This window comes from Oncorhynchus mykiss, chromosome 11, assembly GCF_013265735.2.
Source record: "Oncorhynchus mykiss isolate Arlee chromosome 11, USDA_OmykA_1.1, whole genome shotgun sequence".
NCBI lineage: Eukaryota > Metazoa > Chordata > Actinopteri > Salmoniformes > Salmonidae > Oncorhynchus > Oncorhynchus mykiss.
In genome coordinates, this window is record NC_048575.1 from 48,830,620 (window position 1) to 48,858,377 (window position 27,758).

At 42.1% G+C, this 27,758-nt stretch overlaps 1 protein-coding gene and 1 long non-coding RNA gene across 2 annotated transcripts in view; both read right to left on the reverse strand.

Annotated features, from left to right (window-relative positions):
• Nucleotides 1-2,014: 2,014 nt before the first annotated feature.
• On the reverse strand, nucleotides 2,015-14,835 carry LOC118937449. Its single transcript, XR_005034797.1, has 4 exons — nucleotides 14,621-14,835; nucleotides 3,774-3,902; nucleotides 3,603-3,668; nucleotides 2,015-3,232 (listed from the first exon to the last, which is right to left on the reverse strand). It is a non-coding gene; the product is annotated as an uncharacterized LOC118937449 (long non-coding RNA).
• Nucleotides 14,836-15,819: 984 nt separating this feature from the next.
• The window catches only part of LOC110535812 (cAMP-specific 3',5'-cyclic phosphodiesterase 4D), a 100,315-nt gene continuing 88,376 nt past the window's right edge, over nucleotides 15,820-27,758 (reverse strand). Inside the window, exons 7-14 of the mRNA XM_021621113.2 lie at nucleotides 23,981-24,074; nucleotides 23,575-23,753; nucleotides 23,278-23,376; nucleotides 23,024-23,188; nucleotides 22,752-22,851; nucleotides 21,385-21,539; nucleotides 20,896-21,201; nucleotides 15,820-20,792 (exon numbers count right to left, since the gene is read on the reverse strand). Of these exons, the coding sequence (XP_021476788.2) occupies nucleotides 20,319-20,792; nucleotides 20,896-21,201; nucleotides 21,385-21,539; nucleotides 22,752-22,851; nucleotides 23,024-23,188; nucleotides 23,278-23,376; nucleotides 23,575-23,753; nucleotides 23,981-24,074 (1,572 nt within the window). The 3' untranslated portion in view covers nucleotides 15,820-20,318. The remainder of the gene's footprint in view (nucleotides 20,793-20,895; nucleotides 21,202-21,384; nucleotides 21,540-22,751; nucleotides 22,852-23,023; nucleotides 23,189-23,277; nucleotides 23,377-23,574; nucleotides 23,754-23,980; nucleotides 24,075-27,758) is intronic.

Genomic DNA, 27,758 nt, shown 5'->3' on the forward strand with positions numbered 1-27,758 from the left:
CACTATATATACAAAAGTATGTGGACACCCCTTCAAATTAGTGGATTTGGCTATTTCAGCCACACTTGTTGCTTACAGGTGTACAAAATTGAGCACATAGACATGCAATTTCCATAGACAAACATTTGCAGGAGAATGGCCTTACTGAAGAGCTCAGTGACTTTCAACGGGGCACCGTCATAGGATGCCACCTTTGAAACAAGTCAGTTCGTCATATTTCTGCCCTGCTTGAGCTCCTCCTGTCAACTGTAAGTGCTGTTATTGTGAAGTGGAAACATCTATGAGCAACAACGGTTCAGCTGCGAAGTGGTAGGCCACACAAGCTCCCCAAACGGGACCACAGAGTGCTGATGCGCATAGAGCGAAAAAATTGTCTGTCCTCGGGTGCAGCACTCACTACAGAGTCCCAAACTGCCTCTGGAAACAACGTCAGCACAAAAACTGTTTGTTGTGAGCTTCATGAAATGGGTTTCCATGGCCGAGCAGCCACACACAAGCCTAAGATCACCATACGCAGTGCCAAGCATCAGCTGGAGTGGTGTAAAGCTCGCCGCCATTGGACTCTGGATCAGTGGAAACACTTACTCTGGAGTGATGAATCACGCTTCACGCTTCACCATCTGGCAATCTGATGGATGAATCTGGGTTTGGCGGATGCCAGGAGAACTCTATCTGCCCGAATGCATAGTGCCAACTGTAAAGATTGGTGGAAGAGGAATTATGGTCTGGAGCTGTTTTTCATGGTTCGGGCTAGGCCCCTTAGTTCCAGTGAAGAGAAATATTAACGGTACAGCATACAATGACATTCTAGACTATTCTAATCTTCCAAATTTCTGGCAACAGTTTGGGGAAGGCCCTTTCCTGTTTCAGCATGACAATGCCCCCATGCACAAAGTGAGGTCCATATAGAAATGGTTTGTCGAGATTGGTGTGGAAGAACTTGACTGTCCTGCACAGAGCCCTGACCTCAACCCCATCGAACACCTTTGGGATTAATTGGAATGCTGACTGCAAGCCATGGCTAGTCGCCCAACATCAGTGCCCGACTTCAGTAATGCTCTTGTGGCTAAATGGAAGCAAGTCTCCGCAGCAATGTTCCAATAGCTAGTGGAAAGCTTTCCCTGGTGAGTGGAGGCAGTTATAGCAGCAGAGGGGGACCAACTCCATATTAATGCCCATGATTTTGTAATTAGATGTTCAACAAGATGGTCATGTAGTGCATATTTGGTCATTTATAAGCTAAATTGAGTGTAGGCCTACTGGCATTTTCCTAGTCAGACTTCCCATTGAAATGTATTTTTCTCAGTTTCAGAATTCATGTTGTTACAAAATCACCTAGACAGCCTAAATCACGCCACTGAAGGGATATCTATAATCCATAATCCCGTGTCCATGCATACATGTTGTATTACGTGTGAATATCTGAAAAATAAACTTCTGATGAAACTTTCCTCCAGATAGCACCATTTTCTGTCTGTGGGCTGCCATTGAAGACCACGCAGTCACACGAGCTGAAAACTACAGATGAAAAATGGAAGACCCTGGATAAAAACAGGTTTTAAACACTTAGTTGATAGCTAGGGACATACTCAACCCGTCACTTAATATTGTCCCTAGAGATTATGGATAGTCCTTTTATGGCAGGAAACGTTGTTTTGATGAAAACCCACACTTTGAGCCTTATTGTTCAAGGACACCAGGCATCGGAACCTTGCGCAATCTTAAATATAAACATCATTTCAGTATCCTAGTTGCTGTCGAAGCTAGCCAGCCTACTGCTATTGCTACACAGTCGTCTAGGGGTTTTATGCCTGACTAAATTATACGTAACCTTTGCTGAATGTGTGCGTTGATATGAGAAGTAAGGGTATGCGGGTACTCAGCTAGCTCGGTCTTGACTCTCCTAGTTGGCCAGCCCAATCAGTTTGTTCATTAACATTTAAGTTTCGGTGACAAAATAATAATATTCAAAAAAGGAAAATACAAAGAAAAAAGTCCAAAAAGAAAAGTATCAAACAAATGCAGGCAAGGACCGCTAGACCAAGGCTCCACCTCTCTCACTGATTGCCAACACCTGAGTAATCGTCAAATGTATCACATTGCTGGCAGAACTAACTCAGCAACTGACCCAGTTGCTGCTGCCATCTAGGGTTGGGATATGGAAGTGGAAAAAGGACTGAATAACTCTGCCCTTTGCACAGTTATTCTCCATACGATAACAATGTGGAATCAACAAATGAATAAACGCTGTATATCCATTTGAATAAATATTAGAAAATTAGCTTTTAATGTTTAAAGAGATTATGAAAGAGGATTGGTGTGTTTTTTCACTATCTAATCATGGTATGTGGTTGTTCAATGACATACTTGCATTTGTTGGAACTGTATCACTTCATAGTTTAATTTCAAAGAGAAAATAATCATGTTTTTTTTGCTAAATGCTGTATATCCGTCCTATCTCAGAAAAATAAGTAGTCCTGCAAGGTTTTACACAGTCAAATTAAATAATAATAATTCAATACAATGAGATCGGTATGTTAAACATTTGCATTTGACATTTTGGTCATTTAGCAGATACTGTTATCCAGAGCGACTTCCACTATTAAGACACAACCATCTGCCAGAACCTTGCGCGCAGCTGTTTCCCCCCTCTCAATCACAACAAACAAACCTCCTGCAAGTTGAGTTCAATATTTATAGGCAGATGTCAGAGGAAGCTTTGAATAGGTCTGTAACCTGCAGAGTAATATGAGGAGAATGCAATTGCTGAATGTAGATATTCTAAACTAAGTGTTTTGAACCCTTTCAAATGTAGTAACAGGTCCATATAAAATAAACAAACCTTTACATAATACCATAGAAGCAATGTGCACCTTTCACCTTCCATAGTCATTCCCAGCTGATACAGACACTGTGCCTATCGACATTTGGCTGGTGGTACAGGGCCTACCTTGGCAAACAGAATGGTCATACCTTCCTCTGTGGTGTCCCTTATACAACAGGAGTTCCCTGATCCTGGTGCAGAATACACAGGGGTTTTCTCTCCTCATATTGACTGATACCATTCAATTCAATAATAAAAAAATAGATTACAAGTAAAAGTTGTCTACTTAAATGTTAATGCTGAGTGCCAGGCCTCTCTCCATTCAGAGACATCACTATCAAGCCCGTCTGTCAGTCTGGACTGACACATTATCTTGCAAGTCTGCACGTGCTGGCGCCATACATGTTTCTGTGAACGCATACACACATTGTCACAGTTCTATTATCAATGGCAGTTAGGATAGGTAATATCTAACACATGAACACAGTTCTATTATCAATGGCAGTTAGGATAGGTAATATCTAACACATGAACACAGTTCTATTATCAATGGCAGTTAGGATAGGTAATATCTAACACATGAACACAGTTCTATTATCAATGGCAGTTAGGATAGGTAATATCTGACACAGAAACACAGTTATATTATCAAAGGCAGTTAGGATAGGTAATATCTGACACACAAACACAGTTCTATTATCAAAGGCAGTTAGGAAAGGTAATATCTGACACACTAAATATACTATTTTGAAGTTTGAACAGGTCAAATAAAACATACCCAATGGTTTCCCCATCAAACAACAGAGGCAGGAGTCTTGGCAAAAGCATCTACAGTCCTTTCCATCTGCAGAGTTGGCAGAGTTGAGGCAGAGTTCATCAGTGACACATTCAATTAAAAGGGTGTTGCTAATTCTGGACATTTCTGCTGTACTGTATTATTATTAATCACCTTCAACCCCACATTGTGGATGTGTTAAAGTGCCTCTCCGTTCAGAGACGTGAGTATCAAGCTTGTCTGTCGGTCTGGACTCAATCACATCACCTTGTAAGTCTCCAAGTTTTGGCTTCATAGATGAATCTGTGAACACATACACACAGTCACTGTTCTATTACCAATGTCAGTTAGGATAGGTGATATCTTTTTATTTATTTATTTTATTTTTATTTCACCTTTATTTAACCAAGTAGACTAGTTGAGAACAAGTTCTCATTTACAACTGCGACCTAGCCAAAAATAAAGCAAAGCAGTACGACACATACAACAACACAGAGTTACACATGGAATAAAGAAACATACAGTCAATAATACAGTAGAAGAAGTTTATATACAGTGTGTGCAAATGAGGTGAGATAAGGGAGGTAAAGGCAATAAATAGGCCATGGTGGTGAAGTAATTACAATATAGCAATTAAACACTGGATTGATTGATGTGCAGAAGATTAATGTGCAAGTAGAGAAACTGGGGTGCAAAGGAGCAAGATAAAAAAATAAATACAGTGTGGGGATGAGGCAGTTGGATGGACTATTTGCTTTAACACCTGCATTGCTTGCTGTTTGGGATTTTAGGCTGGGTTTCTGTACAGCACTTTGAGAAGGGCTATATAAATACATTTGATTTGATTTACAGATGGGCTATGTACAGGTGCAGTGATCTGCAAACTGCTCTGACAGCTGGTGCTTAAAGTTAGTGAGGGAGATATGAGTCTCCAGCTTCAGTGATTTTTACAGTTCGTTCCAGTCATTGGCAGCAGAGAACTGGAAGGAGGATTTGGCTTTGGGGGTGACTAGTGACATATACCTGTTGTGTTGGAAAGGCATAGCCAACTAGCTAACATAGCATCCCTCTGTTTGAGCAGGTTGTTTCAGTAGGCTAAACTAAACTCAGCAAAAAAAGAAACGTCTTCACACTGTCAACTGCGTTCATTTTCAGCAATCTTAACATGTGTAAATATTTGTATGAACATAACAAGATTCAACAACTGAGACAAACTGAACAAGTTCCACAGACATGTGACTAACATAAATGGAATATTCTGTCCCTGAACAAAGTGGGGGTCAAATCAAAAGTAAGTCAGTATCTGGTGTGGCGACCAGCTGCATTAACTACTGCAGTGCATCTCCTCCTCATGACCTGCACCAGATTTGCCAGTGTATGCTGTAAGATCTTACCCCACTCTTCCACCAAGGCACCTGCAAGTTCCCGGACATTTCTGGGGAGAATGACCATAGCCCTCACCCTCCGATCCAACAGGTCCCAGACATGCTCAATGGGATTGAGATCCAGGCTCTTCACTGGCCATGGCAGAACACTGACATTCCTGTCTTGCAGGAAATCACACACAGAACGAGCAGTATGGCTGGTGGCATTGTCATGCTGGAGGGTCATGTCAGGATGAGTCTGTAGGAAGGGTACCACATGAGGGAAGAGGATGTCTTCCCTGCAACGCACAGCGTTGAGATTGCCTGCAATGACAACAAGCTCAGTCCGATGATGCTGTGACACACTGCCCCAGACCATAACGCTCATTCCTTCGACGATAAACGCGAATCCGACCATCCCCCCTAATGAGACAAAACCGCAACTCATCAGAGAAGAGCACTTTTTGCCAGTCCTGTCTGGTCCAGCGACGGTGGGTTTATGCCCATAGGCGACGTTGTTGCTGGTGATGTCTGTTGAGGACCTTCCTTACACAAAGGCCTACAAGCACTCAGTCCAGCCTCTCTCAGCCTATTGCGGTCAGTCTGAGCACTGATGGAGGGATTGTGCTTTCCTGGTGTAACTCGGGCAGTTGTTGTTGCCATCCTGTACCTGTCCCGCAGTTGTGATGTTCGGATGCACCGATCCTGTGCAGGTGTTGTTACACGTGGTCTGCCACTACGAGGACGATCAGCTGTCCGTCCTGTCTCCCTGTAGTGCTGTCTTAGGCGTCTCACAGTACGGACATTGAAATGTATTGCCCTGGCCATATCTGCAGTCCTCATGCCTCCTAGCTGCATGCCTAAGGCACGTTCACGCAGATGAGCAGTGACCCTGGGCATATTTCTTTTGGTGTTTTTCAGAGTCAGTAGAAAGGCCTCTTTAGTGTCATAAGTTTTCATAACTGTGACCTTAATTGCCTACCATCTGTAAGCTGTTAGTGTCTTAATGACCGTTCCACAGGTGCGTGTTCATTAATTGTTTATTGTTCATTGAACAAGCATGGGAAACAGTGTTTAAATCCTTTACAATGAAGATCTGTGAAGTTATTTGGATTTTTACGAATTATCTTTGAAAGACAGGGTCCTGAAAAAGGGACGTTTCTTTTTTTGCTGAGTTTAGCTAGCTGCATTTGCTAGCTAAGTAAGTGAAACTTTCTCTCTTGCTTCTCCTTCATTTAGGAAGACATGTATTTGTTCAAAACGGTTCAACTATTGTCCTACTCTCTCTTTGAGTCAACTACTCACCACATGTTATACGCTGCAGTGCTAGCTAGCTGTAGCTTCTGCTTTCAGCACTAGATTCATTCTCTGATACTTTGATATGGTGGACAACATGTCAGTTCATGCTGCAAGAGCTCTGATAGGCTGGAGGACATCCCCCGGAAGTTGTCTTAATTACTGTGCAAGTCTAAGGAAGGGGGTGAACACCATGAGCCTCCTAGGTTTTGTATTGAAGTCAATGTACCCAGAGGAGGATGGAAGCTAGATGTCCTCCAGCTACACTGTGGTGCTACCCTAAAGAGTGCTGTTGAGGCTACTGTAGACCTTCTTTGCAAAATAGTGTGTTTTAATCAATTATTTGGTGACGTTATTATATTTAGTATAGTTTTATCTAAAAAGGATATGGTCCTCCCCTTCCCCCTCTGAGGAGCCTCCACTGATACCTGTTAAACAGAATAAAGGAAAAGGAGACAGCAGGAGATGGTGAGTTGTAACAGGCATCTTCCTTGAGTGTTGAGACACAAATGGCTGCGATCCTGCCACAATTCCCAATTGAAAGCCTTGGATTAATAGTGGATTACAACAACAATATCTTGTGTTTTATACATAAAATGTGATACCATAACCGTATGGGCATTACAATAGTAGTAGTAGTATTGGGTAAGTAGTAGTAGAACAATATAAAGCGTTAGCCATGAAAGAGAACAGTATGTAAAAAGTCCAGTAGATGAAGCAAAAATACATGTATATACTGTATATAGCCATACAGCCATAACACTCTCAAACCCTACATGAATGGTGAAAAATCCATACATTCATTAAACACTGTACTTAGTGGCCTGTTAGTATACCCAGAATCTTTCCCTTTGGTTGAGGTGTTTAAGCCAGTCACATTTTCTAATTGAGACTGGACTATGATCAATGCCCATAACTTGTAGAGATCAAATCAAATTTTATTTGTCACATGTGCCGAATACAACAGGTGTAGTAGACCTTACTGTGAAATGCTTACTTAATGTAAAAGCCTTTAACCAACAATGCAGTGTTAAGAAAAATAAGAGTTAAGAAGAAAAGAGAACAAAAACCGATAACAATAACAAGGCAGTATACAGGAGGTAGTGGTACTGAGTCAATGTGCGGGGGTACAGGTTAGTTGAGGTAATTGAGGTAATATGTACATGTAAGTAGGGGTAAAGTGACTATGCATAGATAATGAACAGCGAGTAGCAGCAGTGTAAAAGAGGGGGGGGGGGGGGGTCAATGCAAATAGTCTGGGTAGCCATTTAGCCAAATAGTCTGGGTGAAGAGATAGTATTGCTTTGGTGCAAGGACTTGTAGTGTCTCCCATGGGGTAGTACTTATTACCTACATGTATGGGGTATTTATGTTCAGCCATGCAATCCTGGAGATGTCTTTTTGTCCATCCAAAGTAGAACACGTTGCACAATGGACATTCCAGTCTGTCGATGACATGGGTGGTTTTACATTTACAATGTCAACAAAATAAGGCCACATTCAGTCTGCAAACTCGTTTTCAACTGCAGTCCCTGGGTAGGAAGATAAAACTTATTTAAAAGCATAATAAACATTTCACATGAAAGTGTGATTCTACTGTAGCGATGCAGACCACAGCCTATACCCTGAGCAAACAGAAGATGACACTAAGAAGCCATCAATGGTCCTCTTGTCTGAAAGGTCATATGGACATGTCTTTTGATTCTACAGTAACACCCTACAGACCACAGCTTGCCCTATACCCTGAGCAAACAGAATTGTGTTTTTTTGTTATTATTATTATTGTCACATATACAGTGGGGCAAAAAAGTATTTAGTCAGCCACCAATTGTGCAAGTTCTCCCACTTAAAAAGATGAGAGAGGCCTGTAATTTTAATCATAGGTACACTTCAACTATGACAGACAAAATGAGGGAAAAAAATCCAGAAAATCACATTGTAGGATTTTTATGAATTTATTTGCAAATTATGGTGGAAAATAAGTATTTGGTCACCTACAAACAAGCAAGATTTCTGGCTCTCACAGACTTGTAACTTCTTCTTTAAGTTGCTCCTCTGTCCTCCACTCGTTACCTGTATTAATAGCACCTGTTTGAACTTATTATCAGTATAAAAGACACCTGTCCACAACCTCAAACAGTCACACTCCAAACTCCACTATGGCCAAGACCAAAGAGCTGTCAAAGGACACCAGAAACAAAATTGTAGACCTGCACCAGGCTGGGAAGACTGAATCTGCAATAGGTAAGCAGCTTGGTTTGAAGAAATCAACTCTGAGAGCAATTATTAGGAAATGGAAGACATACAAGACCACTGTTAATCTCCCTCGATCTGGGGCTTCATGCAAGATCTCACCCCGTGGGGTCAAAATGATCACAAGAACCACACGGGGGGACCTAGTGAATGACCTGCAGAGAGCTGGGACCAAAGTAACAAAGCCTACCATCAGTAACACACTACGCCGCCAGGGACTCAAATCCTGCAGTGCCAGACGTGTCCCCCTGCTTAAGCCAGTACATGTCCAGGCCCGTCTGAAGTTTGCTAGAGAGCATTTGAATGATCCAGAAGAAGATTGGGAGAATGTCATATGGTCAGATGAAACCAAAATATAACTTTTTGGTAAAAACTCAACTCGTTGTGTTTGGAGGACAAAGAATGCTGAGTTGCATCCAAAGAACACCATACCTACTGTGAAGCAAGGGGTATTGAGGGGAGGATGGATGGGCCCATGTATCGCAAGATCTTGGCCAACAACCTCCTTCCCTCAGTAAGAGCATTGAAGACCCATCGTGGCTGGGTCTTCCAGCATGACAACGACCCGAAACACACAGCCAGGGCAACTAAGGAGTAGCTCCGTAAGAAGCATCTCAAGGTCCTCGAGTGGCCTAGCCAGTCTCCAGACCTGAACCCAATATAAAATCTTTGGAGGGAGCTGAAAGTCCGTATTGCCCAGCAACAGCCCCGAAACCTGAAGGATCTGGAGAAGGTCTGTATGGAGGAGTGGGCCAAAATCCCTGCTGCAGTGTGTGCAAACCTGGTCAAGAACTACAGGAAACGTATGATCTCTGTAATTGCAAACAAAGGTTTCTGTACCAATATTAAGTTCTTCTTTTCTGATATATCAAATACTTATGTCATGCAATGAAATGCAAATTAATTACTTAGAAATCATACAATGTGATTTTCCGGATTTTTGTTTTAGATCCGTCTCTCACAGTTGAAGTGTACCTATGATAAAAAATTACAGACCTCTACATGCTTTGTAAGTAGGAAAACCTGCAAAATCGGCAGTGTATCAAATACTTGTTCTCCCCACTGTATGAGATGAGTAATGTAGGGTATGAAAACATTATATAAAGTGGCATTGTTTAAAGTGGTTAGTGATACATTTAATTACATCAAGATGGCAAGATGCAGTAGATTGTATAGCGTACAGTATATACATGTGAGATGAGTAATGTAGGGTATGTAAGCATTATATGAAGTGGCTAGTGATACATTTATTACATCAATTTCTCCATTATTAATGTGGCTAGAGTTGAGTCAGTATGTTGGCAGCAGCCACTCAATGTTAGTGAGACTGTTTAACAGTCTGATGGCCTTGAGATAGAAGCTGTTTGTCTGTCTCTCGGTCCTCGCTTTGATGCACCTGTACTGACCTCGCCTTCTGGATGATGGGTGAACAGGGTGAACAGGGTGAACAGGCAGTAGCTCGGGTGGTTGTTGTCCTTGATGATCTTTTTGGCCTTCCTGTGACATAGGTGTCCTGGAGGGCAGGTAGTTTGCCCCCGGTGATGCGTTGTGCAGACCTCACTACCCTCTGGAGAGCCTTACGGTTATGGGCGGAGCAGCTGCCATACCAGGTGGTGATACAGCCGGACAGGATGCTCTCAATTGTGCATCTGTACAAGTTTGTGAGTGTTTTTGGTGACAAGCCAAATTTCTTCAGCCTCCTGAGGTTGAAGAGGCGCTGCTGCGCCTTCTTCACCACGCTGTCTGTGTGGGTGGACCATTTCAGTTTGTACGTGATGTGTATGCCGAGGAACTTAAAACTTTCCACCCTCTCCACTACTGTCCTGTCAACTTTCCACCCTCTCCACTACTGTCCTGTCAACTTTCCACCCGCTCCACTACTGTCCTGTCAACTTTCCACCCTCTCCACTACTGTCCCGCCACAATCATCTCCTTTGTTTTGTTGAAATTGAGTGTGAGGTTGTTTTCCTGACACCACACTCCGAGGGCCCTCACCTCCTCCCTATAGGCTGTCTCGTCGTTGTTGGTAATCAAGCCTACCACTGTAGTGTTGTCTGCAATCTTGATGATTGAGTTGGAGGCATGCATGGCCACGCAGTCGTGGGTGAACAGGGAGTACAGGAGAGGGCTGAGAACGCAGGGGATTAGCGGGGTGGAGATGTTGTTACCTACCCTCACCACATGGGGGCAGCGCGTCAGGAAGTCCAGGACCCAGTTTCACAGGGCGGGGTCGAGACAACATAGTAGTTAATCCACAATACCAACCTAACTGACAGTGTGAAAAAAGGAAGCATGTACAGAATAAAAATATTCCAAAACATGCATACTGCTTGCAACAAGGCACTAAAGCAACAAAATTGTGGGAAAGCAATACAAAATGTTATGTTTGGGGCAAATCCAAATCCAATACAACAATCTCCATATTTTCAAACATAGTGGTGGCTACATCATGTTATGTGTTTGCTTGTAATCGTTAAAGACTGGGGAGTTTTTCAGAATAAAAAATAAACTAAATGGAACTAAGCACAGGCAAAATCCTAGAGGGAAACCTGGTTCAGTCTGCTTTCTACTAGACACTGGGAGATTAATACACTTATCAGCAGGACAGTAACCTCAAACAGAAGGCCAAATCTACACTGGTGTTGCTTGCCAAGAAGACAGTGAATGTTTCTGCCAGACCGAGTTACAGTTTTGGCTTAATTTTACTTGAAAATCTAAGGCAAGACCTATTTGACAGAGTTTGAAGAATGTTGATAAGAATAATGGGCAAATGTTGCACAATCCAGGTGTGGAAAGCTCTTAGAGACTATTTTCTAACATGTATTGACTCAGGGGGTTGAAAACTTACAGTATGTAATCAAGATATATTAGTGTTTATTTTTCCTATTATTTTTTTTTTACAATTGTTAGATTTTTTCTTCTACTGTGACATTACAGAGTTTTTTGTGTAGATCGTTGACAATAAAGTGACAATTAAATTCATTTTAATCCCACTTTGTAACATAACAATATGTTGAAAAAGTAATACTTTCTAAAGGCACTGTTTTTACGTTGTTTTCATAAAAATGTTCATGATTGAAAAGGTAAATATTTTATGCTCTCTAAAGAAGCTATGCGCCTTTATGCATCAGTTCGGACATCGTCTGCACTTTATTGCCATAGCAATTTGAAAAGATTCACAGAATATAATACACAGGATTGCATAATATATCAGGGGTCAGATTCATATTTAGTGCAGCCCTTAACAGTAGCCTACCTAAAAGGTTAACAAATATGACATGCTGGGAGAACAACCGTGGTTTGGTTTCTTCCAAATGATTGATCATTGATATACTAGCATTACAGAATTTAGACTGAACTACAATGCAATGTATTGTGGATGCTTGGGACGGTGGGTGGTGGGCCGTGAGATGGTCACCCAATACCGTGTCCAGCTTTGAATAAAATGGGCATTGGTTTCTCCCATTCCCAGTCCTGCTATTACAGTCCCTGGCCTTTCTGTACAATGTTTTAAAATATATGGTTTTGCACTGACATCGGATGTGGGAACCCTTTATTTTCTCATTCCCAAATATATATCTTCATGTCTATATACTTGATCTAATTTCGATTGGACTGTGTCATCCGACCACACCATGATCTTAATTCTGAAGGAATTGTAGAGGTATCATTCTCCATAATTATCCCTCAACTGGCCTGTATGATTTTTTTGATAGACAACCATGATGGTGGCCAAATGTATTATTATTATTTTTTTAACCTTTATTTAACTAGGCAAGTCAGTTAAGAACAAATTCTTATTTTCAATGACGGCCTAGAAACAGTGGGTTAACTGCCTGTTCAGGGGCAGAACGACAGATTTGTACCTAGTCAGCTCGGGGATTTGAACTTGCAACCTTCCAGTTACTAGTCCAACACTCTAACCACTAGACTACCCTGCCGCCCACTAGACTACCCTGCCGCCCGTATATGCTTTCGTTGTCAGGATTCATTTACACTTCAATGATATATGTGCAAGAAGCGTCTTTGACACATCCGGAGGTGGTCATGAAGATCTAATCACAATCAGATCACAATGCGTCTTTTGATTGTCTACATCTGTCGAGAAATGTGGGCACAATCAGAATGTGTACAAGATCAGAACAACAGATGCATGTTAGAACTGGGTATAAACAGGGCTTCCAAGAGAAAGTGGTCGTGTTTCTGTTCTATTGCATTGTTTTGTATTTTTTCATGATGAGAGCTCTAAATCCGAGATGAAACCACAACTGATTGGTTCGTTAGACCGTCCCCCTTCATAGGCCGTCTCCCAGGCTGTGGGCTCTTTCACTCAGAGGGACAACAAATTGTAACAGGTCACTCCCTATACAAACGTGGGGTGTGAAACCTGACACTTCAAGTGGTAGCGGAGAGCAGACAGATAGGGCTTTCTGACCTTATAAGGCACTGGACTCTACAACGTTCACAGAGCACTTTGTACCCCGAAATGTCAGTCGGAACTGGACCAGGACTGCTCAAAGTCCCCTATATAGGGAACATTACATCTACATCGTGAAATGATTCCTTTTTAAGAAATTCTTAAAGAAACATTCAACATCTAATCGAATCATAGTGTAAAAGCAGGTGAGCTAGTTCTTCTCTTTTTGCCCATTTTCTGGTGTTTTGTGGTGGACAGCGGATTGAGCCTAACACGTCAATCATGTTACCCATAGATAGACAGACTAGAAATGTTTGAACAATGAAAATCAGTTCTGTGAAGCTTGCATTCAATTACCACTCCCTGTTGAACACAAGATTCCATTCCCTCTGTCACAAGGGGATTTTGTTACGAATTGAAAACTGGTCAAGGTGTGGAGAAATTCTGGATGCAAAAGATAAGGCAAACAACTTTAATATTTAAAGGTTTAATAGACAGACGTATGCATATCGTCTAAGAGGAAACCTACCACAGTCGAAAGGGGAGGGCAGACCTAAATACCTTTCCTTATCTGTTCGCTGTTTCATCCTACCGTGCCTGGTGCCAAAGCATTGAATCAAGGCAGAGACCTTGAGTTTGAATAGACTACACGTTTGAAACATTTTAATCACTGAAATAAACCATTGGCTGATTTTATGGCTCAAGGGCCCATATGCCAGCCACTAAAACCTGCTTTATGGCGAAATCTGGCTTAAGAGTGGGTACAAATTCCAATAGGGAATAATCATCCGAAAATAGCATTCTTATCTTTTGACAGCTGATTTAAGTAAAATCATTAAACCAGTTACATTATTTTGCACTTAATAAGCACTGCCCAGTGGCAGTCGGTGACGTTTAAGATGAGGGAGGACAATTTATTTTTATGAGCATGGTCTTATTTATATTACAGCATATTGGATGACTGTCATTCATATTCCATTCACCCAGTTCAATGTAACGTCAATAGGTTTAGCCTACTACATGATACCAATATTGTCCCTATAGTACCTATCATGAGGTTTTTACAACCTAACCTATGAATTAAAGTTTACAACGTAAGTGCACAGGTTGAGATATTTGTTTTTGTAATCTAGGTGACAGACAGTGACACATTCAATATCACCTTGCACACTTTTGCCTGCATCTAGCTGATATAGGGTGTTATCATTAGTCCAACAGTTGCAAACCAGAGTTTATATTGGACAAATTCAGATATGTTTATCCCCATTTCGTTCGGTTTGCTTCCATTTAAGAAACGTTTTTCAACAGAATCGGTGGAATGAATACACCCCTGATCACACACAAACACAGTTCACTTTCATAGCAGCCATACATAAACATGATCATTTTGCTTGTTGTATAATTCCTTCTCGCAACTACGCACTCTCCTCCTCTCACCTTTTCCCTTCGCTTGTGGACTTCAGTGCACAACACATCAGCTGTCTGTGACCAGGTGAAAAAAAATTTCCAAGCCAAACCTTTGTATTATAACTGCTAACTGCTACACACAGCATACATCGATGTCACCATATTAGATAACGTCATAGCTACTAGAACTAACGTGTTACAATCATACTGTACAGTCAGCAAGCTGTTTAGCAGTTACACCAGCGGACCCCGGTGGCAATAAATTAATAAAACCAAAAGCTTACCTTGACTTGAAAGAGTTTCAGTGTTGAATAGCCATAGCCAGCTAGCTAACATAGCATCCCTTACTGTTTGAGCCAAGTATTTGAGTAACTGCATTCGCTAGCTAAGTGAAAGAAAATAAATACATAATAAATAAATAATCTCTCTCTCTCGTTTATTTCTCCTTCCTTTTTTTTTAAATTAATTAATTTAAAACGCTTCAACGATTGTCTTTCTCTCTTTTTGAGTTAACGACTGACCACATTTTATGCAATGCAGTGCTAGCTAGCTGGATACATTTTCTGATCCTTTGATTGGGTGGACAAAATGTAAATTCATGCTGCAAGAGCTCTGATAGGTTGGAGGACAGAAACTAGCTGCTACACCATGGTGCTACCTTACAGAGTGCTGTTGAGGCTACTGTAGACCTTCATTGCAAAACAGTGCATTTTAATCAATTATTTGTATCAGACCTCAGGATAAGACCCAGATGCAGACAGTTCGAAGTAACAAAAGTTTATTACAAAAACAGGGGGCAGGCAAACGACAGGTCAAGGGCAGGCAGAGGTCAGTAATCCAGAGCAGAGTTCGAAAGGTACAAAACAGCAGGCAGGCTCAGGGCAAGTAGAGGTCAGTAATCCAGGGCAGTGTCATAAGGTACAGAATGGCAGGCAGGCTCAGGGCAGGCAGAATGGTCAAAACCGGGAAAACTAGAAAACAGGGACTAGAGCAAAAACAGGAGTATGGGAAAAACACTGGTATGCTTGACGAGACAAGACAAAACACAGGTATAAATACACAGGGGATAATGGGGCAGATGAGTGATACCTGGAGGGGGGTGGAGACAAGTATGAAGACATGTGAAACAGATCATGGTGTGACAATTTGGTGACGTGAATATATTTAGTATAGATTTATCTAAAAAAAAACATTTTTAATGTTTCAATATGTTTATTAAATTCACTGAGCAGGATGGTCCTCCCCTTCCTTCTTTGAGGATCCTCCACTGGCACTGACTATGGTGTTTTTTATTTTAAATGTAACCTCTTGGGATGAGAAAACGTGTGCTCTTTCTGACAGAATGTTAAAATGAGGTGAAATCAAACTTTTTTTTTACCAAGTTAAACTTCTCAAAAGGCACCAAATTGTTGGAACGACCTGCCTATCTTTACTAAATATGCCGTACAATTCCCTTTATAATGATACAGAAGAGACCAACGGGTAGGCAGAATCAACCCATGCTTTTATTTAATCTGTTGCATATAAAAAAACATTTTTTCTTCACTTTTTTAAGTATTTTTTTTTACAGAAAGTTTATGATCTACAGTGCTATTCAATAGACTGCAATTGACAAGGAATCCATTAAAATAACTTTATATTGTCTCGTGAAACTTCAAGACAAGTTGGCATTCTAAAGACATAACCCAAAAATAATTGTCCTGAAGACCTTTTTGAAGTTACGTACAGTTTGTGTATTCCTTTCATACCATAAAAATATAACACAAAATGACAAAAGAAACCACTGATTCCATTGGTCCATGGCTGTTAATAATCTACAGTATGTGTGTCAAAATAAGAGTCCCCATCGAAGGATGTGTTTTTAGAATGACCCCCCCCCCTACTATATAAATACTAGCCTTCTCCTCTCCAGGCAGAAAGATGCTAGTGGTTTTAGATATTGCATGTTGTATGGTTAGATGTGCTTGCCAAGCATGGATGAGCAACACATCGTGAGTGTTTCAGCCTAAATAAATGCAGCAGTGACTGAACACGTGGATGCGTCTCTAAATCTTGGTGCTTAATAACCCCATAGGACCAACCAACCCCATGTATCCAGCTTGGCCAAGCCACCACTCATCTAGTGGATCTTAGGCCTGAGTCGACCAGGAACTCCACAGCCATGACCTCCGTTTTCAACCTTGACAACAGAATGTATAGCACGTACTGCCTTTTTTTCCCATGTTCACATAATATTTCTGATTTGGCTGTAATAGTAAAAAGGCAACATTAATTAATGAGTTCCTTTCACAACTGGAGGCCATTGTCTGGGTGAGGTCAGCTCAAACCCCAAGACTCTCTAATGCAGCAAACGAGGAGAATTAAAAAGAAACGAGAGACATAAAAATGGCATGTTGAATTTAAGGCACAGCCCATGGGCCAAGGAACAGCTTCCTCTAGAAAACAATTTGGCTTTCCCCTCTCCTCCTCCACTCTAAGCAAGCTTCTCAGATAACCGATATCAATGGATCAGTTTTTGTGTAATAAACATTCTCTCAACAAGAGGGACATGATACAGCCACACCATCACCATAAGGGATGATGAGTCAATGAACTTACAACAAACAGCATCATGAGGAGAATAATAATAATAATAGTAATGGTAGTATTTACAGCACAATAAATATGTTTGTAAACAGAGATACAACCAGAAAAACTGTATTATGGGAAGGTCATCCGGTGAGGATGGGGGAAAAAACTTGGCACAAGGAAATAAGAATGAAATAAAACATTAGAAACGACACATTTCTTTTAAAATAAGCACTCTTTAAAAAGACATGTTCATTACTGCAAGTCATATTTTACATTTCAACATTTTTTTTTATACTGTATGTACATAGTTAGAAAAACAGCATATTTGGGTATAGTAACTGGCAAGCCTGTACTGCATTCTATGCTACAGTGAAAGCTTTACTGTCCCACCCTAATACGGCAAGAAAGACACAACAAATAGAAAAACATAGCAATAAATAATAACATCAATTGTAACAACAACAACAATAGAAAATGTGGAAAAGAAAGAGTCTCTTGGATTAAGTGTATAGGGCATTGTTCAAGCCTAAATGTGCACGTGAGTTTTGGCGAGTTGAAATCAAATAGTAAAGTAGAGAGATATGAAAACATCAGTGCATTAACTGTAGCCGACTATACTTCTTATGAGACCACTACTACACCATGGAGCTGATTGTCTTGTGTTCTTGGTCAAAACAAACTAATCAAAAAGGATAGTGTCATGACAACGACAGGCATTTTCTTAACGTGTGAAAACATCAACCATGTAGTTGCGTTGGTAAATATTACTGACCTGCAGTAACGGCTGCGGTCAATTCCATTCCAAGTAAATTCAGGATAGTAATATTAGTTCCCCATTCAAGAGATGAAAAGATACATTTATTTTAAATGAGGATCTTTCAATTATTGAATTGGAATTTGATTTGTTTCTTATAAGCCATGACAAATTGTAATAATGACTGTCACGTTTCATATTTCAGACATGTCACAAAGCTGTTACTTTATCTGAGGGATTTCAACGCTAAATATATTCTTACCACTATTTTTGAACAAATTGCTTCCCGAATGAGAAACAGAATCGACCACATCCCTACACCACAATCAGAAAACGAAGACAAGATTGACAGAAAATGGGAAATAAGGTTACTGTGTGCTTAGCACAAAAAGTGTCCCAACCCCCCCAGACTTCCACAACTTATTAACCAAAGGTGCTTCTTATATCCAATACAAGCATTGCATTGTCGGATGACATTTGCTCACATTTACTGCAGGCAACCACAAGTGGAACTTAAAGGCGTCCTTCTGGTCAGTCAGACTAAATTATTTCATTGAACGTAAAGTAAAGTAGGCCTACATGTCAACATGTGTCATTTTTTTTCAGCGAAAACATTCTTGGAAATAATTGTTACATGGTTATTACAACCAGAAATGGGGACAGTGGTGTGGGAGTAATAGTGTAAATTACTTTTGATAGACATGCAATCGACAAAATCAAGCCCGAGCACCTGCCCCCTAGGCACTCCTGTAGATATGAGAGGATTTTGAAACTCTTAATATATATCCAATCCTCTCAGATCAAGTGCGTAGACAGAGGGTAGGAGCTGGGGGTTGATTTGGAATTGGGCGATATATTGGACTGGACTAATAATTTAGACGTTTGCTATTTGACATAAAATGATAAGTTCAGTTATGCTACAAATGGAATAATGGTCTGGTTACTTAAGACAGAAACGAAATGTGGTTGCTCGGGAAGGATAGGTGGGCGTAAACCGCAACCATCTAGTAATGTGTAGCATTTTAGCTAACACTTCCCCAACCCTTTACCTAATCTTAACCTAATTCTTACCTTGTATTGTCATTTATTTTTTACCTTTACTTAACGAGGCAAGTCAGTTAAGAACAAATTCATATTTACAATGAAGGCCTACTCCGGGAAAACCCAGACGACGCTGGGCCAATTGTGCGCCGCCCTATGGGACTCCCAATTACGGCCGGATGTGACACAGCCTGGACCTTCTAACGTTTTACATACATTCTTGTCGCAGTGCTTGACTTAGACTGAAATAGGTTCTGGTACTCATTTTGGGTGCCAGTATGGTTTATATTTCAGAGCAGGAGCTCCACAATACATTTGAGCTAATATTCTATAAAATGAACAGAAGCTCAAGCAGTAGAAGCTTTTTGTGTACCGGTACTCTGCTCTGGTGAGCTCCTGCTCAAGTTAACCACTGCTTTGTTGTCAATTCTCCTAACCAGCAAAGTAAATTATCCTGCAACGCAACAAGCAGCCTGGTTTCAGACAAAGACATATACATCCTCCAAGACATACGATAACTTACTTAATACAATTTGTATGATATTGTTCGACCAGGTAAGACTTATGATACTACACATCCTTCAATTTGTATAATATTGTACAATCACTATTCCATTTGTAATGTAACATATGATACTAAATGGAAGGGGCAAATGTCTGTCCCAGATGCTACGAATTGCCCTGAGGCTAGGTTGGATATATTTAAAGGAGTGCAAATATTCCCCAATACTAACCCAAATACAATAACTAGAAAATGACCCTTTTACACACAGAAAAGCAGTGGCAGACGAGGTATTCTCATCAACAGATTTCACTTGACTTTCAAGTCACTTCTCTTTTTCTTTTTGTTAACAAAAGTAAAACCTAGGATAGCAAAAGTAAAACCTAAAAAAGATACGTACATTATGATACAAAAACTCTAGAGGTCAAACCTAGCATTAGTAAGATCTTAGCCTTTTTTTCAGTCAGGTTTTCAAGGAAGACTTCAACTTCAGAAAAGTGTCTTGATAAATTCCCACAATGCATTTCTCTCCATGTGCTGCAGCTCCTCTCTGCATGGTGACGTGTCTTGTTGGGCTTTCATTCATCCAGACCACACAGCAACTTAGCACATTGCTTCACTGGCTTTGCTGAGGAGTACAAAGAACTAAGAAAAAAATATACTATAGCAACTTCTGCAGAACGGCACTTAATAACACACAGAAACACTGCCATCAGTCAGGCAAGGCTGAAAGGAGGAGATATACTGTATAGAAACAGCATTAAACACACTCTAAACGGCTGATCAAAATCCTTAATGTAACTTCAACACAGTAGGACAGGGTTTAAAGTTAAATAACACACAGACAACTCCAGTACAAATGTGAATGGAAAAGGGTTTTCCTGAGTGCAAAAAACGTGTAGAAGTACCAGTGAGCGTGTCTAAGAAGCTGACCAATAGGATGAGGAGAGAGGAGGGACCAAGGGGTGAAGAGCAGCGTGCGCTTTGGAACCATAAACATATATATATATATATATAAAAAAAACAGACAGACACTCCACAAAACCCCAAAATACTCTATAAATAATAATCTCTGGTTACTAAGAAGAACAGTTTAGTTGCCGTCCATACACTGCTATGTATCGGCTGCTTTCTCCTCTCCCTTCTTCTCATCATCCTCCTCTTCCTCTTCGACTACAGATGGTTTCGATGAAGAGGATTCTCCTTCCACTTCCACCTCCTCATCCTCCCCCACCTGTTCGTCCAGTGGTATCTCTGTCGACTCAGAGTCCTGCGTACAGAGTGTTTTCGAGTCACTACAACTATTCTCCTCTTCTTCATCCTCTTCCTCGGGTTGGCTGCCACTGTCCTTCTCTGTGTCCGACTCCCCGTCTTCCTCCAGGGTGAGTTCAAACTGGAACTTGTCCCCTCCAAGGGGGCGGCTGATATCCTCAGGCTCGTCCAGGGTAGGTGAGGGGCTCTGGGGTATGGTGCTCTGGTACCACTCCCTGTTGTCCTCCAGAGTGTCCAGGATGTCCTGGGCGTCAGGGTGCACCAGGTCTGCCCACGTCTCCCATAGAGGGTGGACAATGTAGTCTATGAAACCTACCTGGAGAGAGGAGAGGGAGGCTTAGGTTTAGTTAAAAACAACAGTAAGGATATGTGCGAGTGTGTGTTGGGAGTTTGTGAATGTGTCTGGTGTGTTTGGGTACCTGGCTTTTCTCAACCGAGGCATTGTGTTTGTCACACATAGGGCTGATCTCCATGCCTCTCTCCCTCTCTCTGTCCCCCTGGGTGAAGAACTCTTCCATGATGCGATCGGTCCACTGGCGGTACAGCTGCAAGGGCTTAGTGGGGTTACTCAGGTCCGCACAGTGCACCATGTTCTGCAGTACCTGTATCCTGTCAGAGTAGTTGTCCAGGAGTAGAACTCCAGAGCTGGTCACCTTTTTGGTCTCCACCATGGTCTTTAGGTCAGCCAGCAAGTTCATGTGTTTGGACATGTCAGTGGCTAGGACCTGGGGACCACCAGAGATGCAACACAGGCTGTCACAATACTGGCAGGGACAAAGCAATAGAACAGAACTTTCATATGAAGTTAACAGAAGCAATCATGTACAACCATGGACATTTTCTAAGCTGATGTGGAGACAATTTCACAGACGTTCGTATTGGTTACTGATGATTATCCAGTCACTCACAATGTCGATGACCATCTTGCGCAGTGATTGTCGTTGTTTTTTGGTCAGGTTCTGGAAGATGTCACAGTTCTCTTCCTGAAGCAGCTTGAAGCCCACAGCCAGGTGGTGGTTCTCCAGGACTGACGAGTCATTGTACATGAGGGCCAGCTCTGAGTCTGCAGGACAAACACACATACACTGACTCAGATGTTTGACATAAATAACGTATTATATCCACAAAACAGGGTTCGGTGGAGAGGCGTTGTTGAGGTCCTTTGCCTCACCAGTCAATATATACAACAGAAATATATACTTTAAAACACATGCTCTGGAACTTTGGAGACTACTAAGTATTTTTTTAAACCTACCGCTTTGGGCTTGATGTATGAATGTGTAATTCATTTAAGCAAAAAGGCCTTGGCTATACCATGGCTAAAGGCTGTTCTTATGTACGACAACATATCATAGCCGTTAGCTGTGATATATTGGCCATATACCCCAAACCCCTGAGGTGCCTTATTGCTATTATGAACCGGTTACCAATGTAATTAGAGCAGTAAACAAGTAGTTTTGCGTCATACCCGAGGTATATTGTCTCATATACCACATTTCTCAGCCAACGAGCATTCAGAATGACCCAATTTATAAACATGCTTAATCTATGAGCACAATTACAGGCTTACATCAATTAGCCATGAAATCCCTAGTTTGAAAGTGACTGTTTATCTGGAAGCTGTGCTGAGCCATTTTCCCTACATTTTCCCCACGTGGGCTAGCCCCCTAGTAATTCGAGTTCTAGCCAATGAGCTTCAGCCCCTCGCCATCTGAGTGACAGCTAGCAAGATGCACACACAGCAGAGCGAGAGAGAGAGAGAGAGAGCAACGATGTGGTGCACATATGTGACATAGTACACAATTGGTTTCAGAACTACCAGCTAAAAAGCATACAAAAGTGCCGGAGAATCTCTTTAACACATCTGCAGAGGTCGATCATTTGTAGAATAAGGACACTATTTCCACTTGCAATGAAGTGAGTGTTTACACTATACTATTTGGTACTGTATTCTACAGTATGTGATGGAATTATAGAACAAGCATTTGTCCCAGAGCTGGGAGGGGGATGGTATCTGGTGTGTGTGCACATGGGTGGTTGAATCTCGTGAGTGTTGATCCCAGATGCACAGGAGAGACAGAGGGCATCCATCATTGATCTCTACAGTTCATTCTTGTGTGTGTGCATGTGTGTAGGGGTTGGCACGTGTGTGTGCGTCTACGTTTTCGTGCATGCTCTGTTGAGTGGCTTTTATGTGTATGTGTGTGTGCGTGCATGCGTGTGCACCAGCCAGCCATTGACGTCGCTATTAAGTCAGGCCTGTACTCGGACTCACTAGTGTTGATGAGGAACTGGTTGGAGACTCCAGGGTGGTCAACGTCATGAATAGCACTGGCGAATATGGCAGCTAGGATCTCCAGGTCGGTGAACACAGCCTGGGAACAGCAGAGAAGACAGTACAGGGTCACACCAGCCATTCAAACATGATAAGATAGTGAGTAACACACCAAATAACAGCCATCCGAAATCTGTCAGTTACAATCTGACAAATAAAAACTGAAGTATGTAACTGATGAATCGATTGACTGATTGATTGAGGGGTCCAACCTCTAGAGCGGGGGTGGATAGCAGCACGTGAGTGGACTGGGTGACATCAGCAGCATGGATGTTGTTGTGGTAGGCCACGTCGCCATGGTAATGGTCTTCTAAGGTCATCAGGTATGTTATAAAGGTGTCAAGTGGAATTTTGAACGTTTTTAACAAGTCTCTCTCCTATAAGAAAAAGCAAAACATTATTGTGTATTCTAGTAGTCATGTAAGTACAATCAACAAAAATAGAGCAGATCAAATGTGATGATTACCTGGAATATAGTGTGCATCATGACGGTCAGGGGCCTGTTCCCAGAGAACTCAGTGACTTTGAAAACATTAAGGCCCCATTTATTTACATCCTCCAGCTCCTGCAAAGGGAAACCAACCCTTCACACACCAATATACAGTAGTAAACATCTGTTTAAGAGCATCGCTCTGTCTGTCTTCCCCTCTTTCTCTACCCCTCCCATCAATCTCTTTCTGTCCCTCAATTTTCTGCCCTTTACCCTCTCTCTTCATGTCTCCTCCCAATCCCTCATCTCCCCCTTTCTCCCACTGCTGCCCACCTTAGCCAGTTCGTCTTCTGTCTCTGTCTTGACTCCGAAGCGGGGTATGTTTGAGTTGGTGAGGCTGGAGCTGTGCTGCAGTTTCTTCACCCCACTGATCTGACACATGGGCCTGTTCTTCTTGTCTTCCTTCTCCTTCTGCGTCTGCGGAGTTGGCATCTCCACCTCGTGCTGCTTGTCTGTGTCAAACACAATAAAGAAGAGACTATGTGTTAAAAACATAGAACAAGAGACCGTGAGTGGGATGTCCAAACTGTCTGTATTAACAACACAAAATACGGCCTATGAGACCTGGTCAAAAGTACTGGGTTATATAGGAGATAGGGTGCCATTTGGGACACAGATCGTGCCTCTACAGGGCCCCGGATGAGCAGGGAGGAGCCCAGGGGTCACTGCGGTCACTCACCCAGGAAGGTACTGGAGATGAACTCCGACACCTGGTTCCCAGAGCGGCTCATCTCAGACAGGTGGCTGAGCTCCCTGTTCAACATTCTCTTGAACTGGAACACAACACACAGACAAACAAACGCAGAGAGAAGGGGTTAGAGTTTGTAGTAAAACAGGGAAAATTGAGTTATATTCTGCACTGGATGTGTCACTCGTGATTTTGTATGACTTGGGACAAAGATTGCGGAATCCTGGAGCACATATTGGAGCATTCACTCTGACCATGCCATTGAGGGCCAAAGTCATTTATAAAGGTCGAAAAGTATTTTAGAAGGAAAATGGCAGACACTATGAGACTCCACACTTCAATCAATACTACTACAGCGTGCTATGACACACGCACACACACACAGTTGAGAGGCTAGAAGCGGTACCAGAGCAGGTGAGATACCCGCTGCTCCCTCCCCACTAGCCACAGTTCTGATGTCATCGGTAACCCAATTCTTTGTCAACCACTATCATTCTCCCTCGCTCCCTCTGTCCCTCCGTCGCTCACTCCCTCTCTCCTGATTGGAGTGGCAGACCCAAATGTAGATGAGCTCTTTGATTTGGAGGACAATAAGAGGAAGGTGGAGGAGAACTCGTAAAACAACAGTGATTTGCGAAACCAGGCTGAAGGCTGTGGTGCTGACACTATCTGAATACACACACATTTACATTTCATTCTCAACCTGGCAATTGTGGCGCCCCGCGTTAGGGAGCCAGCATGCATAATGTATGTGAATGGTCAATATAGATCAATATCAGAGGCCATTATAAACCCATAGTACTTACTGTGCAGTTGGACTTTGACATAAGACTCTTTGTTAAAGTGACTGCCATTGATACAGCCCTATAAATATTTACCAACGCACTCGATCACCTTTCATATACAGCATATCTCTATCCCTGCATTTTCATACGAAAAAAAACCCGGCCCCTGTATGCTATAAGCTATAAGTCATGTGAACATGCAGCCAGCAGTAAGAGCATCAAAACAATTGGCGGACATCTATATCAGAGCCACAGACTGCACACCCAGCCATACAACCATTTAACTCATAACACCAGCAATACAGGTGGACTATGTCCAACAACACGTTTGTCTCTCTCTTTGCAGCTCAAATAAACAAAGTCCACCGGTTTTTCAGGGACAAGCCTTGCTTTTCCTTCATCTGGCAAGGACATCATTCTCACCTCATCGGAGGAATAACGACTTGCTTTATCAGAAAAAGACATATTCATGGTATTTTGAATAACAAAATCCACCTGGCATCTTACCTTTAGAAATCCCCAGGACACAGAGTGCAGGTAGTTGACCTCAGGCATTTTGAAAAAAAAAATCAATATGTGGTCCAAATATAAACAGAACAGGCAGACTAGAGCCAGCTACAGTGCAGAACGACAGAACCGCCAACAAAGAGGGAGAGGAACAAAAACAACACCTCCAGCAAAAGCAGCTCAATACAGTGAGAGTAGAGTCCCAGAATAAGAGGGGCCTTGAGGTGTGTTGCAGATCCATTCACTGAACAGGGTCAGTCATATCTGCCTCTTCCTCTGCGTCGTTCCTCTGCATGGGGAAAGCCATAGTCCAGGGTTTTGACTGGAGCGCCGCGCTCTAGGGAAGCTGGGGACAGCGTTTGGCTGCCCGTGGTTCTGGTGAGAGCATCCTCCCGCACACACGGACAAACACACGCACAGTAAAACCCGTACACACACACTAAAGACACTACTGGGAGGTGTGAATAATAGATGACGTGAGAGGAGGATGCCTGGATGCTGCCAGTGGTCCTGGAGAGAGAAGCTCTCCTCTCAACGACTTCTAAATAAGGCTGCCTCTGCCCCTCACACACACACACACACCCAGCCTATTAGGGAGAGGATCGAGAAAACACCAGAGCTGATTGGCTGGGCTGGAGCAGAGTGAGCTCATCTCTCTGTGAGATTGATTGAGGTTGATTGAGGTTTGAGGTTGATTGAGGTTGGTTCCTCTGATAATTTGTTTTTTCCACATTTTCTTTGAATTCTGCAGTGCAGCGGGATGCGTGTTGTGTGTCATGACTGTGAGTGTACTCTTGATGTGTGTCATCTAGCTGAGGTAATCTGTGGGAGACTGTTGCTGGAAGCGGCGATGGTCTCATCCTGGTCATGCAATATTCACACTGGAGATAGTTCAGGCTAATTTCCTGGGAGTTGAGTCAGAGAAGACCACAGAAAATAATATGTGTAATACATTTATAAATCCCATTCAATTTGCACAAGGCGCGAGGGTCAGTCACTGGGCTGTCTGGATGACATGTCTGAATGGGACAGTTTTTAAAGCACAGAGAAAACTGTGTGGCACTTTATTCGGGGTCATAAATGATGCTGTATTCTATTTGTTTGACTATGAGGCCATGGCTTTGTCCTCTGGTCAGTAGTGCACTACAGATCTGATATCTTCACTTGACCAGTTTCTCATAGTAGGAAAAAAATCCTACAGCTACAGGACATGTGAATTATTATGTGGATAATAATTCATGGGGATTTTTGTAGGGGTTGATACATTTTTCATTAGGGCAAATCAAGTCCGACAATTTAAAGTGGAAATTACAAACTTTAGAAGTCTACTTAAAAGTAAAATATACTACAAATTTGAATTTCCTGTGGCGCAGAGTGATCAAATAAAGACAGAACATCTGTATATATTTGGGGTGGCAGGGTAGCCTAGTGGTTAGAGCGTTGGACTAGTAACTGGAAGGTTGCAAGTTCAAACCCCCGAGCTGACAAGGTACAAAACTGTCGTTCTGCCCCTGAACAAGGCAGTTAACCCACTAGGCCGTCAGAATTTAAGAATATGTTCTTAACTGCCTAGTTAAATAAAGGTAAAATAAAAAAATACGGAATAGAGTGCCATTTGGGACACATCCTATGTCTTTGGTCCTGACTTTCATGATCAGCAGTAACCTTGCTGGGTTTTCTCTGAACAGCTCGAATTGCAAAATTCCGGGAACTTTCAATAAATTCCCTGCTTCTCCCAAAATCTCAGTTGGAGGATCCCAGGAATGAGGAGGGTATAAGCAGGAAATCCGGAATCCTCCAATCAGGATCTCTGTAAAAACTAAAAGACTAAAAGACACTATCAGTTTCCTAGCCAAGCGTGTGTGTGTGTGTGTTTGATGTTACTGTGTGTGTGTCAGGAGGGAATAAACAGGAAATCTGGAATCCTCCAACCAGGATTTCTGGAAAACCAGGTAGTATTGACATTTTGCAATACTAATACAGCACCAGAGTATGTGTGTTTATGAAGCAGCTTGGATGCAGCATGGATGGATGGTAGTCAGAACACATTAAAAGGCATTAACAGAGGAAGCGAGAACAGGCTACAGTTTTGCTTAAATACACATGGTATTACATTGTAAACTACATTGATGCATAGACAAAAGACTACTACACTATCAGTTTCCTACCCGAGCCTGTTTGTGTGTGTGTGTGTGTGTGTGTGTGTGTGTGTGTGTGTGTGTGTGTGTGTGTGTGTGTGTGTGTGTGTGTGTGTGTGTGTTTGATGGGACTACTGCGTGTTGGGTGTCATGACTGTGAGTGTGAGTGTACTCTTGATGTGTGTCATCTAGCTGAGGTAATCTGTGGGACACTGTTGCTGGAAGCGGCGATGGTCTCATCCTGGTCATGCAATATTCACACTGGAGATAGTTCAGGCTAATTTCCTGGGAGTTGAGTCAGAGAAGACCACAGAAAATAATATGTGTAATACATTTATA